This window comes from Trichechus manatus, unplaced genomic scaffold (genome assembly GCF_000243295.1).
Source record: "Trichechus manatus latirostris isolate Lorelei unplaced genomic scaffold, TriManLat1.0 scaffold00118, whole genome shotgun sequence".
In the NCBI taxonomy this organism is placed as follows: Eukaryota; Metazoa; Chordata; class Mammalia; order Sirenia; family Trichechidae; genus Trichechus; species Trichechus manatus.
The window spans coordinates 4,516,784-4,531,808 of NW_004444054.1; the positions used below are offsets into that span (position 1 = coordinate 4,516,784).

At 39.4% G+C, this 15,025-nt stretch overlaps 1 protein-coding gene across 1 annotated transcript in view; it reads left to right on the plus strand.

Annotated features, from left to right (window-relative positions):
- CLYBL (citramalyl-CoA lyase) overlaps positions 1-15,025 on the plus strand; it is a 315,713-nt gene that overhangs the window by 274,435 nt on the left and 26,253 nt on the right. The window contains exon 3 of the mRNA XM_023738521.1: positions 10,899-11,087. Coding sequence (XP_023594289.1) covers positions 10,899-11,087 — 189 coding nt within the window. The remainder of the gene's footprint in view (positions 1-10,898; positions 11,088-15,025) is intronic.

Here is a 15,025-nt window from a genome sequence, read left to right on the forward strand (position 1 = left end):
TATCAGGTAGACTCTGGGGACGGTATTCAGGAAGTGTTCTCCTCAGAATCACAAGCATTCGTAGAGAAAAGGCACAAATCCTGTCAGTTATCTAAATGTTTTCAAGTATCTGCATGTTTGGCCTTATGTACATAAAATGCATAAATGAGTGGTTGTGTTTTTCATTTTCCTCTGGATCCTTCTAGTCGTGTAGACATGGGTAGTGGACCTCTCAGGCGAGGAGTATATGCTAAAGCATTCCTGTGTATTCACTCACTGAGTACCCCACCTGGAACAAACCCCATGGCTCCCCTGTGCTTCTGTTGCCCTGCTCCAAAACAGAAATTATACTATTGCCCGCCTGAGGCCGTGAAAAGAATCAGTGAATGAGAATAAATAGAATAAGAGTAGAAAGAACCATGGAGCTTGTGAATTCCAAAGCTCTGCAGACAAAGCTGAGCATGGCGGTTGTTACTGGTATTGAGAAAGGCAATATAAGTCTTTAGGAGGTAAATACTTGGTCATTTTAAAAAGTTGTGTACAAAAAATAAAGTAAATTTTTTTAAGTTGTATGCAAGGAGTACCTCAAAGCTACACTACCAAGCCAGCAATCTTAAACCTTGGTATATACCCAAAAGGACTGAAAGCAGGAATGCAAACTTGTACACCATTGTTCACTGCAGCACTGTTCACTATAGCCATAATGTGGAAACCACCTTAATGCTCATCAATAGATGAATGGAAAAACAAAATTCTGTACATACGCACAAGAGAATATTACTCGGCCGTAAAGAGAAATGAAGTCCTGATGCATACCACAACATGGACGAACGTTGAAAACGTTATGCTGAGTGAAGTCAGTCAGTCACAAAAGGACAAATGTGGTATGATCTCACTTATATGAAGCAGGCAAGTGTAAAGAGAACAAAGCTTATTGGTGATTACCAGCGGTGGGAAGGAGAGGGAGAGGGAGAGTCTTTGCTTAGGGGGCACTAAGTTTCTGTTGAAGGTGGTGAAATAATTTGGAAACAGATAGTGGTGATGGTTGCACAACGTGGCGACTATAATCAATGTCACTGAATTGTACACGTAAAAATTGTTAAATTGGCAAATATTTTGTTATATATATGTTTACCACAAACAATTTTTAAAAAGCTACACTACCAGTTCATAAAGTTAACAAGAAACGTAAAAAGCACAGGTGTCAAACGCCCACAACGGGCATCTTCTGAGCACTAGCTCTGCATTTCCCTGTGGGTTTGGGGTTGAGTTCCCTGAGAGGTCCATGATAGGGTCCTCCAAGAAACACAAGGCTTGGCACATACAACTGAGGAAAATCAATTCAGAGGAAGTGGTGAGAAGCCAAGATGAAAAAGGAGGAGAATAGGGGAAGGTGATTGATAAGGCTGTGGCAGCAGGAAAGCCAAACGCAGCCAGTGGACTGTTGAGGGTTCACTTGCCAGGGCAAAGCTGAGTGAGGAGGCTGATGGAAGTAAACCCCTCATTTTCACTTGAGTTTTCTCTTCCTAGGTGATTTTCACTGTATTTTGTTGAAAAATAAAGACTGAAAACATGAAATAAAAATATCCTAAGCCCCCTACCTCACACTGTATACAAAATTAACTCAAAATGTATCAAAGACCTAAACATAAGAGCAAAGGCTTTGAAACTCTTATAAGAAAACATAGATTTAAGCATTTATGACCTTAGATTAGGCAAGACATGATTTCTTAGACATGACATCAAAAGCATAAGCAACAAAAAGAAAAAATAGATAAATTGGACTTCAGTAAAATTAAAAACTTTTGTGCTTCAAGGGACACCATCAGGAAAGTAAAAAGACAACCCACAGAATGCAAAATATTTGCAAATCATATATCTGATAAGGGACTTGTATCTAGAGGATATAACAAACTGTTACAAATCAAAAGTAAAAAAAAAAAAATTAAAAATGAGCGAAGAATAAAGAGAAATGAAGTCCTGATACGTGCTACAATATGGATGAACTTTGAAAACTTTATGCTGAGTGAAATAAGTCACTCATAAAAGGACAAATATTTTATGATCTCATTTATATGAAATAAGAAGAAGGAGGGAAGGGGATAGGAGGAGTCATTGTTTGGGAAGCAGTGGGTTTTTATTTATGGTGTTGGTAAAGTAGCCAATGATAGATATGGTTGCACATAATTAATGTAATTGATGTCGCTAAATTGTACACCTGAAAAATGTTGAATTGGCAAATGTGTTATATAGTTTTTACAACAATTTTTAAAAATGGGCAAAGGATCTTGCCGTAGTTCCTCATGCTGCTATAATACAGATCCACAAGTGGGTGAATCAGAAGAACAGAAATTTATTTTCTCATAGTTCTGGAGGCTAGAAGTCCAAAGCAGGGTCTCAACTGTGTCGATTCCTTCCTTCTAGGTAGTCTTGGGCATTCTTTGGTTCCCTGGCTTGTAGATGATCAGCGCTCACATGGCGCCTGTCTTTCCCTAGTGTGTACTTGTCTCTGTGTCTAATCTGCTCTTTTTATAACTCAGAAGTGATTAGATTTAGAACCCACCCTGTATGGGTATGATCTAACTAACATAACAAAGTAAACCCTATTTCTAAACAGGATTACATCTTCAGGTATAGGGGTTAGAATTCTGTCTTAGTCATCTAGTGCTGCTATAACAGAAATACCACAAGTGGACGGCTTCAAGAAGTTTATTCTCTGCAGTCTAGTAGGCTAGAAGTCCAAATTCAGGGCGTCAGCTCCAGGGGAAGCCTTTCTCTCTCTGTCAGCTCTGGAGGAAGGTCCTTGTCATCAATCTTTCCCTGTACTAGGAGCTACTCTGTGGAGGAACCCCAGGTCCAAAGGATGCACTCCGTTTCTGGTGCTGCTTTCTTGGTAGTATGAGGTCCCCCATTCTCTGCTCGCTTCCCTTTCCTTTTATCTCTTATAAGATAAAAGGTGATGCAGGCCATACCCCAGGGAAACTCCCTTTACATTGGATAAGGGATATGACCTGAGTAAGGGTGTTACATCCCACCCTAATTCTCTTTAACATAACCTAATCTTGCCTCATTAACCACAGGTAGAGATTAGGATTTACAACACATAGGAAAATTACATCAATCACAAAATGGAGGACAACCACACAATACTGGGAATCATGGCCTAACCAAGTTGACACATATTTTTGGGGGACACAATGCAATTCATGACAAATTCCAACACATATTTTAGAGAGGACACAATTTAATCCATAACAGATCTGAACAGGCTTTTCTCCAAAAAGTTATACAAATGGCCAACAAGCACATGAAAAGATGTCCAACATCATCAACCTACAGAGCAATGCAAATCAAAGCCACAATGAGATAACACCTCACACTCACTGGGATGGCTGTAATAAAAATGACAGACGATAACAAGTGAAGACGTGGAGAAATTAGAACCCTCATACATAGATAGTGGGAATATAAAATGGTGCAGCAACTTTGGAAAACAGTCTGACAGTTCCTCAAATGGTTAAACATAGAGTTACCGTATGATCCAGTAATTTCAGTCCTAAGTGTATATCCAAGAGAAATTAAAACATATGTCCACACAAAAACTTGTACATGAATGTATGTCTTAGTCATCTAGTTCTGCTCTAACAGAAATAACCACAAGTGGATGGCTTTAGCAAAGAGAAGTTTGTTCTCTCACAGTCCAGTAGGCTTGAAGCCCAAATTCAGGGCGTCACCTCCAGATGAATGCTTTCTCTGTTGGCTCTAGAGGAAGGTCCAGGTCATCAAACTTTCTTTGGTCTGGGAGCTTCTCTGCACAGGAACCTCAGGTCCAAAGGATGCGCTCTGCTCCCAGCACTGCTTTCTTGGTGGTATGAGGTTCCCATGTGTCTCTGCTCACTTCTCTCTTTTATATCTCAAAAGAGATTGGCTAAGACACCATCCAATCTTGTAGACCTCATCAGTATAACTGCCGCTAATCCATTTTATTAGATCGTAGTGATTGAATTTACAACACATAAGGAAATCACATCAGATTACAAAATGGTACACAACTTACAATACTGGGAATCATGACCCAGCCAAGTTGACAGATATTTTTGGGGGACACAGTTCCATCCATGACAATGTTCATGGCAGCATTGTTCATAATAGCCAAAAAGTGGAAGAACCCAGTGTCCGTCAACCGATAAATAAAATGTGGTGTATCTACACAGTGGAATATTATTTGGCAATAAAAAGGAATGAAGTGCCTGAGACCAGAAGAACTAGATGGTGCCCAGCTACCACCAATGAACGTCCTGACAGAGAACACAACAGAGGGCCCCTGATGGAGCAGTAGAACGATGGGATGCAGAACTCAAATTCGAGTAAGAAGACCAGACTTAATGGTCTGACTAAGACTGGAGGTGCCCCAGAAGGCATGGCCCCTGGTCTCTCCATCACCCCAGAACTAAAACAATTTCCAAGGCCAACTCTTCAGACAGGTATTGGATTGGACTGTGGGACATAAAGTGATACTTGTGAAGAATGTCCCTCTTAGACAAGTAGATACAAGAGAGCAAAGGGGCGGCTTCTGTCCAGAGGTGAGATGGGAAGGCAGAGAGAGTTAGGAGCTGGTTGAATGTTCATGGGGAATCAGGGGTGGTGGGGAAGAATGTGCTGTTGCAGAATGGGGTGAGTGGTTGGGGTCTCATAACAATGTATGTAAAAAAAAAAAAATTCTGTATGGGAGCCTAACTTGAAATGTAAATTTCATTTAATTACAACAATAAAAAATATATATATTAAAAAAAAAGGTATGAAGTACTGATACATGCTACAACATGGACAAACCTCGAAGACATTGTGCTAAGTGAAAGAAGCCAGTCACGAAGGACCACATATTGTATGACTCCATTTATATGAAATGTCCAGAAGAGGGAAATCTGTGGAGACATAAATTTTATTAGTGGTTGTCTAGGGCTAGGCGTGTAATGGGGAGTAACTTCTCAAGGATATGGCATTTCTTTTGGGGTGATGAAAATGTTCTTAAAGTGATTGTGGTGATGCTTGCAGAACTCCGAATAGACTGAAACCATTAAGTTGTATCCTTTAAATGGATGAATTATATGGTATATGAATTATATCTCAATAAAGCCATTACCAAAAAAAAAAAAAGCCTAAAAATAATCTTCCTAAAACTTATGTCCCACAAGTAACAAGTAAAATGAAATTTAAGGTATTAATTAGTTTTTAGCTTTTTATTATGGAAATGTTAAACATATATGCAAAAGTAAAGACAGCCTACATGTACCCATCCATCAGCTCCAAAAATTACGAACATTTTAAAGGCATTTAAAAAAATTTTCTCCAATTTTTATTATGAAAATTGCAAACATCAGAAATTTTTGAAAGACAGTGGATACCCATATACCCACTTCCCATATTCTCCCAGTAACATTTTACTCTACCTTATTTATTCTAATATCTATCCACCTATATGTCCCTCTATCCATCTATCTTACTTTTTTTTACTCATTTCAAAGTAACTTGCAGACAACATTACACTTCCCCTAAAATACTTCAGTGTGCATATTGTTGACTGGAGTTCAATATTTGTTTGCAGTTCTTTTTTCTTTTGAGGTAAAATTTACATATAGTGTAATGTAATGCACAGACCTCTGTGCTCAAATTTAAGCCGTTGTTTTGTCTTTTAAAAAATATTTTTAATTGCTTTGAGACCTTCAAAATAAATTACTTTTCATAGCTTTATTGTATTTTAGTGCTTGTCAATGTGGATTTTTCTCTTTTTCAATTAAATCTCTAAAGAGCAAAAATTCTAATTACATATTATGAGCTGCCCATTCATATGCATTCTGAGCCTCCTTACGCCTTGGAAAGAAAGCTGATTTAACATTGGACCATAAACCTGTGCTTTAATGTGTCTTTTGTGATTAACACATCAGAACTTTACTCTGCCAAAATCTACGCGTTCAGAGCAAATAGAAGTGTGCCTGGCATGTAATAGTTTTTAGAATGAATCAATGAGTGAATATTTAAACCAGTAAGCACAGAGTATATTCAATATTGTTGTAGATTTTCTTTCTTCAAAAACAGGCAAATTAACATTTCTTTTTCATGTAGAAAAAACAATGGGATAGAAAACTTGATTTCCTTGCATAAAGGAACACTATTGCTCTGTAATAATCATTTAGAATTTCTTATTTGGCTTTTTTCAATGCCGCCACTACAACAGTCACTGTGATAATTATCATAATGAATTTTTACACATTTACATGAAAAGTACAGTGATATATTTTACTAATGATGACCTGTTTATGTCATAAGCACTTCTGTTTTTAATATAAAAGTTGAAAACAAAGTTACATGAAAAAGGATCTCTTGAAATGGAACAATTCACTCAGAGATTTTTTTTATAGTCAACCAAAGTTGATCTTGAACTTTTCAAAATGATTTTCATATAGATGCTAATAGTAGAGCCTTTTGCTCAGATTTTTGGACTACTCAATGCCTGTGACACCATTTTATAAATTATATAAAATGGAAATGCGATGAGATGGACAGACTTAGAAAGGTCAGAATTTACTAGGATTTTTTTTAATATGTGGCATGGCAATTTGCCTTTTGTAGGATGAAAATATTAATTGTACACTTTTTATCACAATTGTTATGCACCTCCTTGCGGTCTAAAGAGTCTCCTGGTATTTCTTAATCAGTAAATCTCAGCTAGTCTCTGTATCTTCCTTTTCATTAATTTGTTGCTCCTGTTGCATCCAGGGTTGCCTAAAACCACCTCTTTATGATTCCCTCTGAAAATGGCTATACACTAATATACAACCTTTGAGTTCAGGGAGAAGGGAAAGGTGTTAATTCAGATGTTATGGAACTGTGATAATGCTATTATTTAAGGCACTTATTTGGGTACGTTTATACTTTGTAGTTTTATAAATAAGCCCAAGGGGCTCCTCTAGGTTGTCACTATCCTCCTTGAATCTCAGAGCCTGTCTGTCTTATCCTATCCGACAGTAGAATTGATGCTGCTCTAATCCCTGGAAGTTTGGAACTAATGAACTGACTGCTGAGCTGCCGCCACGGAGCTTGGTCCCAAACTATACTGTACTTCACACTCGATTTATTCTCCAGATGGCGAGACTGTGCCGCCCCGCCGTGAGGGACCACCTCTTCCACTGGAGTGTAAAAGTGGACGGATGTTGTTTTCTTTGCAGATTTGATAATTCGGAGCTAGAAACTTGCAAGATGATTAGTTATTAGCTTTAATGGGTGCCAATTGAACCAACTGCACGCATATTTTCTTCTTTAATTTCGGAGTCGGCAAGTCTTGGTGATGGTTGATTTATCCGCTTTCTGACGTCACCGGAGTGTGTCTCTTCCCCCAAGTGATAAGAACCCAGTCCCTGAAGTCATAGTATGCCTTGGTTCCTGGCCCAGACAGAGTCACATAATACGGTGGCTTATGTATAAGGACAAGTTTATTAGCCACTGGTCCACTGCACTGAGCAGCCCATTGCACGAAATATCTATTGAAAGTGGGGACCTTGGTGGCGCCACTTTTCAGAACAGGGGCCTGTGAAGACGCTCATGTGTGCCACCCCTTTGTGACCTGTGCTCTGAAAAGTTTACCTCTGGAATCGTACATGGTACAGGACACACTATGGTAACGAGCCTCCGCAAAGATCGAATGTAACTGCTGATAAAGGCTTTAATTCCATTATTGCATCTTTTCCAGCTTGTCAGATTTTAGGCGGACAAGTTCATTCCACAGTGAGAACTGTTTCCCAAGGCTGTCATGTAGTGTTAGAATATTTAGAATGCCGTCCCTTTTAGACCTCATTTTCAACAACCTGTTTTGCTCCCAGAACATAAGACCCCCCGCAAAAGGTTCTTTTTCCGGCGGTTCTTTTTGCTCTCATTTCCTTTTCCTTCTTTCCCCAGGAAGCACTTGTCTCCCAGTGATTTCAGCAGTTCACCCAGATAGCCATTCTGAGAAGATGAGGTCTGCCAAGCCACTTCTCACTAACCCACCTAATCAGGTGGACGTTGGGAGGATGGTCAAGGCCAAACAGGAAGCAAAGAAAAAGGGGAAAACAGAAAGAGGGAGGTGATGGAGATGAGAGAGACATAAGCGAGATGACCCAGAGAAGTGAGATGTGGGTTGGAAACAGAGAGAGAGAGAAACTCAGAATTTCTTTTCACAACTGGGTGGAATGTGACTCTGTCTAGCTAAACGCCGAGAACTTAATTGTTCCTAGAAGCTGCTTTCCTCTCATCCCGACAGATGGTATGGGTGTGTTTGCTAGCACAGTAGCATATTTCACCATTAAAATACCAAAAGGAGAAAAAAATCAACATGCTTGTTGGTTGGTGTAAATTCCGTGAAGTTGTTGGATATTTTGGGATACATACCACAGGGACGCACACTTAGTTTATGTAAATTTCAACAAGCAACAGCCTGTTAATAAGGGTTTGTATGGAAATATACCTCAAAAAGCATCATCTTTTTTTTTTTTTTGGAAAGGTTCACAGAGTAAAATCCTGAGTAGACACTGCCCATTATAACCTGAAAAGAGCTAATCAGATTGGCCTAAAATTGGAAGTAGGTACTTCATTTGCAGCCAATTTCACAAGGTCTGAATTTTACTAAGTAGACTGGAATGTGCCGAAACCATGGCAATTTGACTTTAGATAAAATCACAAACAGGTTTAGAACATGAGCTTTGAACAAAACAGTCCCCTTCAAATCCAAGTGCGACATAACAAAGCAGCTTAGAGGTCAGATTTTATTCGCCGCCAACATTCGCAATTTAGGACACGGCCGTTGCCAGAACAGAGATGATTATTCAAATAATTCACGTTTTAAAATACCTTTTGGCCTAACCCACCTAGTTAGTTCCCTTCAATTTTCCATTCACTCTGTCCCAATAGTCCCTTTACAAGCCTGACCTGCGGTATTGAAAGAAAACCTCATAGTTGAAATGCTTACAAGTTGGAGTGGTCTTGGGCTTGGAGCTGTACGGGCTACACTGAGCATAACATGTTTTAGGTTCTCTGAGGCCACAGATGTATATACACATGCTGCCGAAGGGCTAGAAACATTTCTCTCTGCAGCTCTAGAGGGCTTTGTTGTTGTTAGTTGCTGTTGAGTCAGGCCCCCACGCACAACCGAATGAAACACTGCCCAGTCCTGTGCTATCCCCATGATGGGTTGCAGAGTGGACCGTTGTGATCCATAGAGTTTTCACTGACTTATTTTTGGAAGTAGATCACCAGGCCTTTCTTCCCAGATGGCTTTAGAACCATGATGTTAAGCTAATTTCTGCCCTTCGCCTTCAGGATTGTAGTATTTAGTGGATGAGGAATGAGGGCATGCTAGCGCACGAGGATGGGTAGTACGGTTGTGGAATAGCTGGCGGCATGATGTGGAACCAAGTCACTCTTGGCTGTATCATCCTTCTCTCTCTTGCTTTTGTCTAAACTTAGCCTAATTATTGGCAGTCGAAGCCCGGTAAATCAGGACTCCACAGAGCTGTCTCACACTGGCCCTCAGTACTCTGTTTCCATCTGACCTGACAACTCTAAGCTACTGTTTCCTCAGGCTGTTTAACTCAGACCACATTTGGAAGGCTTCCTTACTTCCACTGGGTCGTAGACCTACATCCGTCTGGTTTAAATCCACTGTCCTGGCTTGTCTCGTTGATTGGAATTTGAATGAATATTGGCTTAAATAATTCTTTTTTATCTCCGCTTTGGTTTGCTCTTTTCCAAGGTAAGTATTGCTGCTCAGATGGCTGTATATCATTCAAGACTGTTTTTTGTTTTGTTTTGTTTTTAAACCACATTCATCAGCAGTGAGAAGCTTTAAAGTTTTATTAGGATCATAAAAACCCTTCCCAAATGAAATTACTTTTGATAAGTGTTCATTCTGACAATGAGAGTTTGTTGAGGGCTGTTGGCAACTTGGAGGAATTTGTTTTTGAAACTGAAATTGGCAGGAAGTAATGACTTCAACTGTTTTCTCTGACTCCAGCCCCCACCCCATCAATGCACCCCTTTCTCTCTCCCCACCCCCTTACCCACCTTCACCACCCCCAACCCAAAGCCAATAAAAAGCATGTTTGATTTCATACCATTTTTTTTTTCAGGGGACAATTCAAATCCTGAAGTAGATTTTCAACCTTTCAGCTTTTCATAACTGTGAAGCAAAGACTGTCAAATCAAGGAAAAAAATGTATTTGTCTACCACTTTGTGGGATTTCTTGGTGATATGATTTATTGTCTTCCAGCTGAATAAGTTGGAGCTTTTTTTTTTTGTAGAATGGAGTGTCATTTTTCTATGAGCACCTTCTTAATTGAATGTCAAGATTCAACTCAGGTTTAAAAACAGAAGAAAAGGAGTAAAATTATGATGCATGTGGAAAAAGAAAAGCAAGCCCTTATTTTTTTTCCCCTAATGTGAATATGCTGAAAGATGGGAGTACTATTATCCAGATGTTATCTAGTTTCTTATATTTATTAACGGCGAAAACACATGCAAAGGACTTAGAACCCTGTCTAGCACTTAGTAAGTGCTCAATAAATGTTATCTCTTAATTGTTATACTTTTTCAGTTGGAAAGTAATGCCTATGAGCAAGATGACACTTCTGTTTAGAAAGGCACTGTACGTATTATGTTGGACATTATCTATGTTATAATAATCTTGAATGATGTCTGGAAATCAACTGTCTGCCCATCAGATTGGATGACTTACTTCAAATATCATTTATTTGGTAGACAGGAAATTTGTAAATATAATAATGGTGCTCACACTCTGAATCCACATAACACTTTCACAGACCATTCAACTGTGTTTCCTCTCAAGGATAAAATAAACTCAGGAGATACATTTTCTTAACACTTACAGAATGAAGCTCGACTGAGAATAGTAAAAACTCTTGAAGACTTTGATCTGGGTCCCACAGAAAAGTGTGTGAGAATCAACTCAGTGTCCAGTGGTCTTGCTGAAGAAGACCTGGAGACCCTTTTGCAGTCACGGGTCCTTCCTTCCAGCCTGATGCTACCCAAGGTGGAAAATCCTGAAGAAATCCAATGGGTGAGTAGCTGATGCTTTGAGTCTGATTGAAGACGAGGACCAGCTAAGAAGGAGTAGTCAGAAGGGAAGGATTTAGGTGCCTCAGGTTTTGAAAGGTCATACACAGAGCAGACAGGAAGGGAACTGAGAAAGAAGAGGCCATTTCCTTCACCCAAGAAGAATCTGGCATCTCCCACAAAGTGCCATGTGGAACAGCCCCACTTTTTAAATGGTGCCCCTGCTTGCTAATCAGATTTGAGTTTGGGACAGAACAGCCTCTTCAATAGCCCTCACAGATCAATCCCTGGAAACTAGCTTACCAGAGAATTGGGTCCTGTCTTGCACCCTGCCAGGACCTAACCCAAGGCTTCCAGCTGAAAGAGCAGGGATGCAAATGGCTTTTACCAAGATTCATTTGAAATAATCATGGACAGCAAAAGCACATTAGCCGTATATGAAAAAATGAACATAAAGAACGGGAAGAAAAGGTCACTCCGTAGGGCAGCTGGAGGAATAAACAGGAAGCTTTTAACTAATGGTTTTAATTAGCGCAGGTATTATTTCCTGAACAGTTAGTTCGCCATGGCTTCCCTTTTTAACTGTTGACAGGTGTGTTTGTGTTTCATGACAGACTTTTCAGCCAATAAAAGCCTGAAATGTAAAGTGGTTGGCACGTCAAATTACTTAAGAAAACTTTGAAATGGGCCTAATTATGCTATGATTGTTTTAATTGTGAACAGGGGGGGAGGCTAGATTTTATTTAGGGGTTACTATTATCCTGCAGCTGTCTGTTGAATAAAGTAACATTTCATTGCACCACCCCAGGACAGAGCGCCCAGGAGCTGGCAACCAGGGACGTGTTGTAAATCGTGTGAACAGTGCTGGTTTCTGACGCCACGTCTAGTTTTATCTGTAAGGCTGTCGATGCAACTATAGAAATACGTTCAGTGGTTGTAATACCTGAGGAAACTGCTCGTCTCTTTAATGCACCTGGATACTTTGGATCTGAGCTGTCCAGTGCAGTGACCACCAGCCACGTGTGGCTATTGAGTGCTTGAAACGTGGCGAGTCCAAATTGAGATGTGCTGTACGTGTAAAATACACACCAGATTTTGAGGACTTAGTACCCAAAAGAAGCATGTGAAATATCTCATTAATAACTTGTATATTGATTACATGTTGAAATGATCCTATTTTGGATTTAATGGATTAAACTCATTGCCGTTGAGTCAACTTCTGACTCATAGCAACCCTATAGGACACAGTAAAACTGCCCTGGAGGGTTTCCAAGGCTGTAATCTTTACAGAAGCAGATCGCCACATCCTTCTCCTGCTATTGGATTAAATACAAGATACTATTAAAATTAAATTCACCTGTTTCATTTTACTTTTTTTTTAATGTAGCTACTAGGAAATTTTAAGTTACGTGTGTCGCTTCCATTATATTTCTGTTGGACAGCTCTATGTTGGCATCTTCTTGAAGACTCATATTTAGGGATCAGTATTTACTTACTAAACAAGTTTTCCTCTCCCAGGTTACCCTGAGAAGCTGGGAGATACTGGTCATAGTATGTTAATGTCTTGGAGGGCCCTGCGCCATTCAGATATGTCTTAAGTTGATTGAAATGGAATCTGAAGTCACTGTTCCCCTTTGGTTTCATAGTTAATGCCTATTTATCACCGTTATGACCCTTAATTTGGGGTGAGGGACACACCAGCCATTTGCTGCAGCTTCTGTTCACTATTTTAAACCCTTGATTGTGAGGGACGTACTGCAAAGTAGACAACTAAAGATTAAATGTTTTAAATAGGATTTATGGTTAACAGAAGTCTCTTTGGCTGTTTATTTTTTCCTCTTCGTTTGTATTTATGTGAAGCATAAAACCTGGAGCCTGATGCACAACTGAGAGATGGGCTTACTTGTTTTCTTTTGTGTGAGAATCTCTTGCTCGCCTTTTGTCGCTAGTGTGGGTTCTTGTTTGACTGGCACAGCTTATTGGACTATAACAAGCGTAACTCTGCCTCCTTTGTCACGGGACAATTCTCCCACAAATCCCGAACAGTGTGCATTCTTCCAACACACTATTTGGTGTGCACTGGAATTGAAAGAATTGCTGAGCCCTGCTACTTCATCTCCTCCCCAATCTCTTTGTGATTTTCCCCCCTTCTTCCCCTCCCCCCCAGCCCCCTCCACCTCGATGAAATGAACATTTTACCAGGCCGGAAACATTTAATCGCCCCTTTTGAAAAAATTAATTGAAACTTATCCACTAGTTACCTTTTGTGCTAGTACTTAATGAAATTTTTAAGCAAGAAGGGGAGACGGGGCTAGAATATTTAATTTTTAAATGCCCCATTGGCTTAAAAATGAAAGGAATTATACAGATTTTTCTAAGAGCAGAGAATATATTCTAAAGTGTTGACCTGATTTTAAACTTTATGATTTTTGTAATTATAGCTATTATCACAAAGAAGGGGGCAAGGAATGTTTCAAGTCTTTTAAAAATGAGAGAAAAAAAAAAATTCCTCCACTGCATATTTTAACCCCAAAGCCCCTAGTATCTTCTTACCCATTTTCTAGCTTAAATGTGGCCTGACTTATGTTTTTATTTTCATTTACATCAAATACTATATACCTTTTGTCCCCTTCCGGTGTAGCCTTCCTTTCGTGTTGGCTGAGTTATTCCTTCCCTTGGAAAAGTTGCTCAGGAGGTGATGATGGTAATGTCTGAGGAAGGGAGAGGGCGGTGGGAGCAACTGGGAATAATTCTTCATTACTGAAAGCTGTGATTTATTTTCGCCTAATTGTAAAGTTACTGCAAATTGCTCAAAAGCTTTTTAAAGATCCCAGTGATTAGATTTTTTTTCGGAGGGGGGGTGCACAGGCAAGGGGAGGGGGCGGCTAAAAGGGGAAATAACACCTCTAATCCCGCTTTTGGTAAATAGGCTGCTAGCTTTTAAAATGAGTTTCCTTTCTATTAGTCAGAATATTATGCTAAGCCTTAAGCATTAGTTTTTTTATGTTGCCATAGCAGCCTTATTCCTGCAGGGTTGTGACCTGTGATGATTACAGTACAAAGCTTATAGGGTCTTGAAACCCCCTTTGAAGATGAAAAGTCTTTGATGGTTTATATTTATGCAAATCTCTTAGATATGATTTACCCAACTGAGACTGAATGGAGAGATGATTAAAATTCCCTTTTCCTTTGATATCCATTAATGGCTGAATATTCCTTAAATTTAAAATGGATATATATGTTTTCATCTTTATTTACAAAAATGTCTTTATCATACCTGTTTTTTTTTTTAATCTCACCACATCTTATTAGATCTAGATAGACATAATAGATTTACAATTTAGAGTGTGTGTGTGTGTGTGTTTTCCCCCTTTTGAAAGGGGGGGTGGGTAGAATCTGTGCAAGAGCTTTTGTGTGTTTCCAGATGATAGATTTTGGAATTTGGGCTACCCCACTGGCAACACAGAGCTAGCTGTGAACTGGTCTCATGGAAAAAATTGGAGAGCTTTGGTCTTCAAAGAATTAAACTTCCTTTTTAAGGTCTTCCTAGGTAAGCTAAAAAATTATGAAGAAAAACCTTCTGAACAAAGGGTAATGGTGCTATAATGAGTAATATGGATTCCACATTGAAGGCTGTTGAACAGTTAGCCTGATGTCAGCGCTGGGCGTGCAGCAAAAACCGAATGGCAGGTAGAGCAGGACTTCATTGTTTTTAGGGCCCACGTTTGCATTTAATGAATGAAGGCAAGAGGCCTTAAGTAAATATGTTTTCAAGGAAAGCATTCAAACTCTGAGACTCTCCCCATCCAGTTCTAACTTCTAGGCCTCAAACTGCTCCTTGGAGGGGGAAAAAATTCTAATGCTTAGAGTTTTACTATTTAGTTTGGTGGAAACTTTGTTACCTTTTTTTCTTGGGTCTTTTTTTTTTTTTAACTGGTTGCA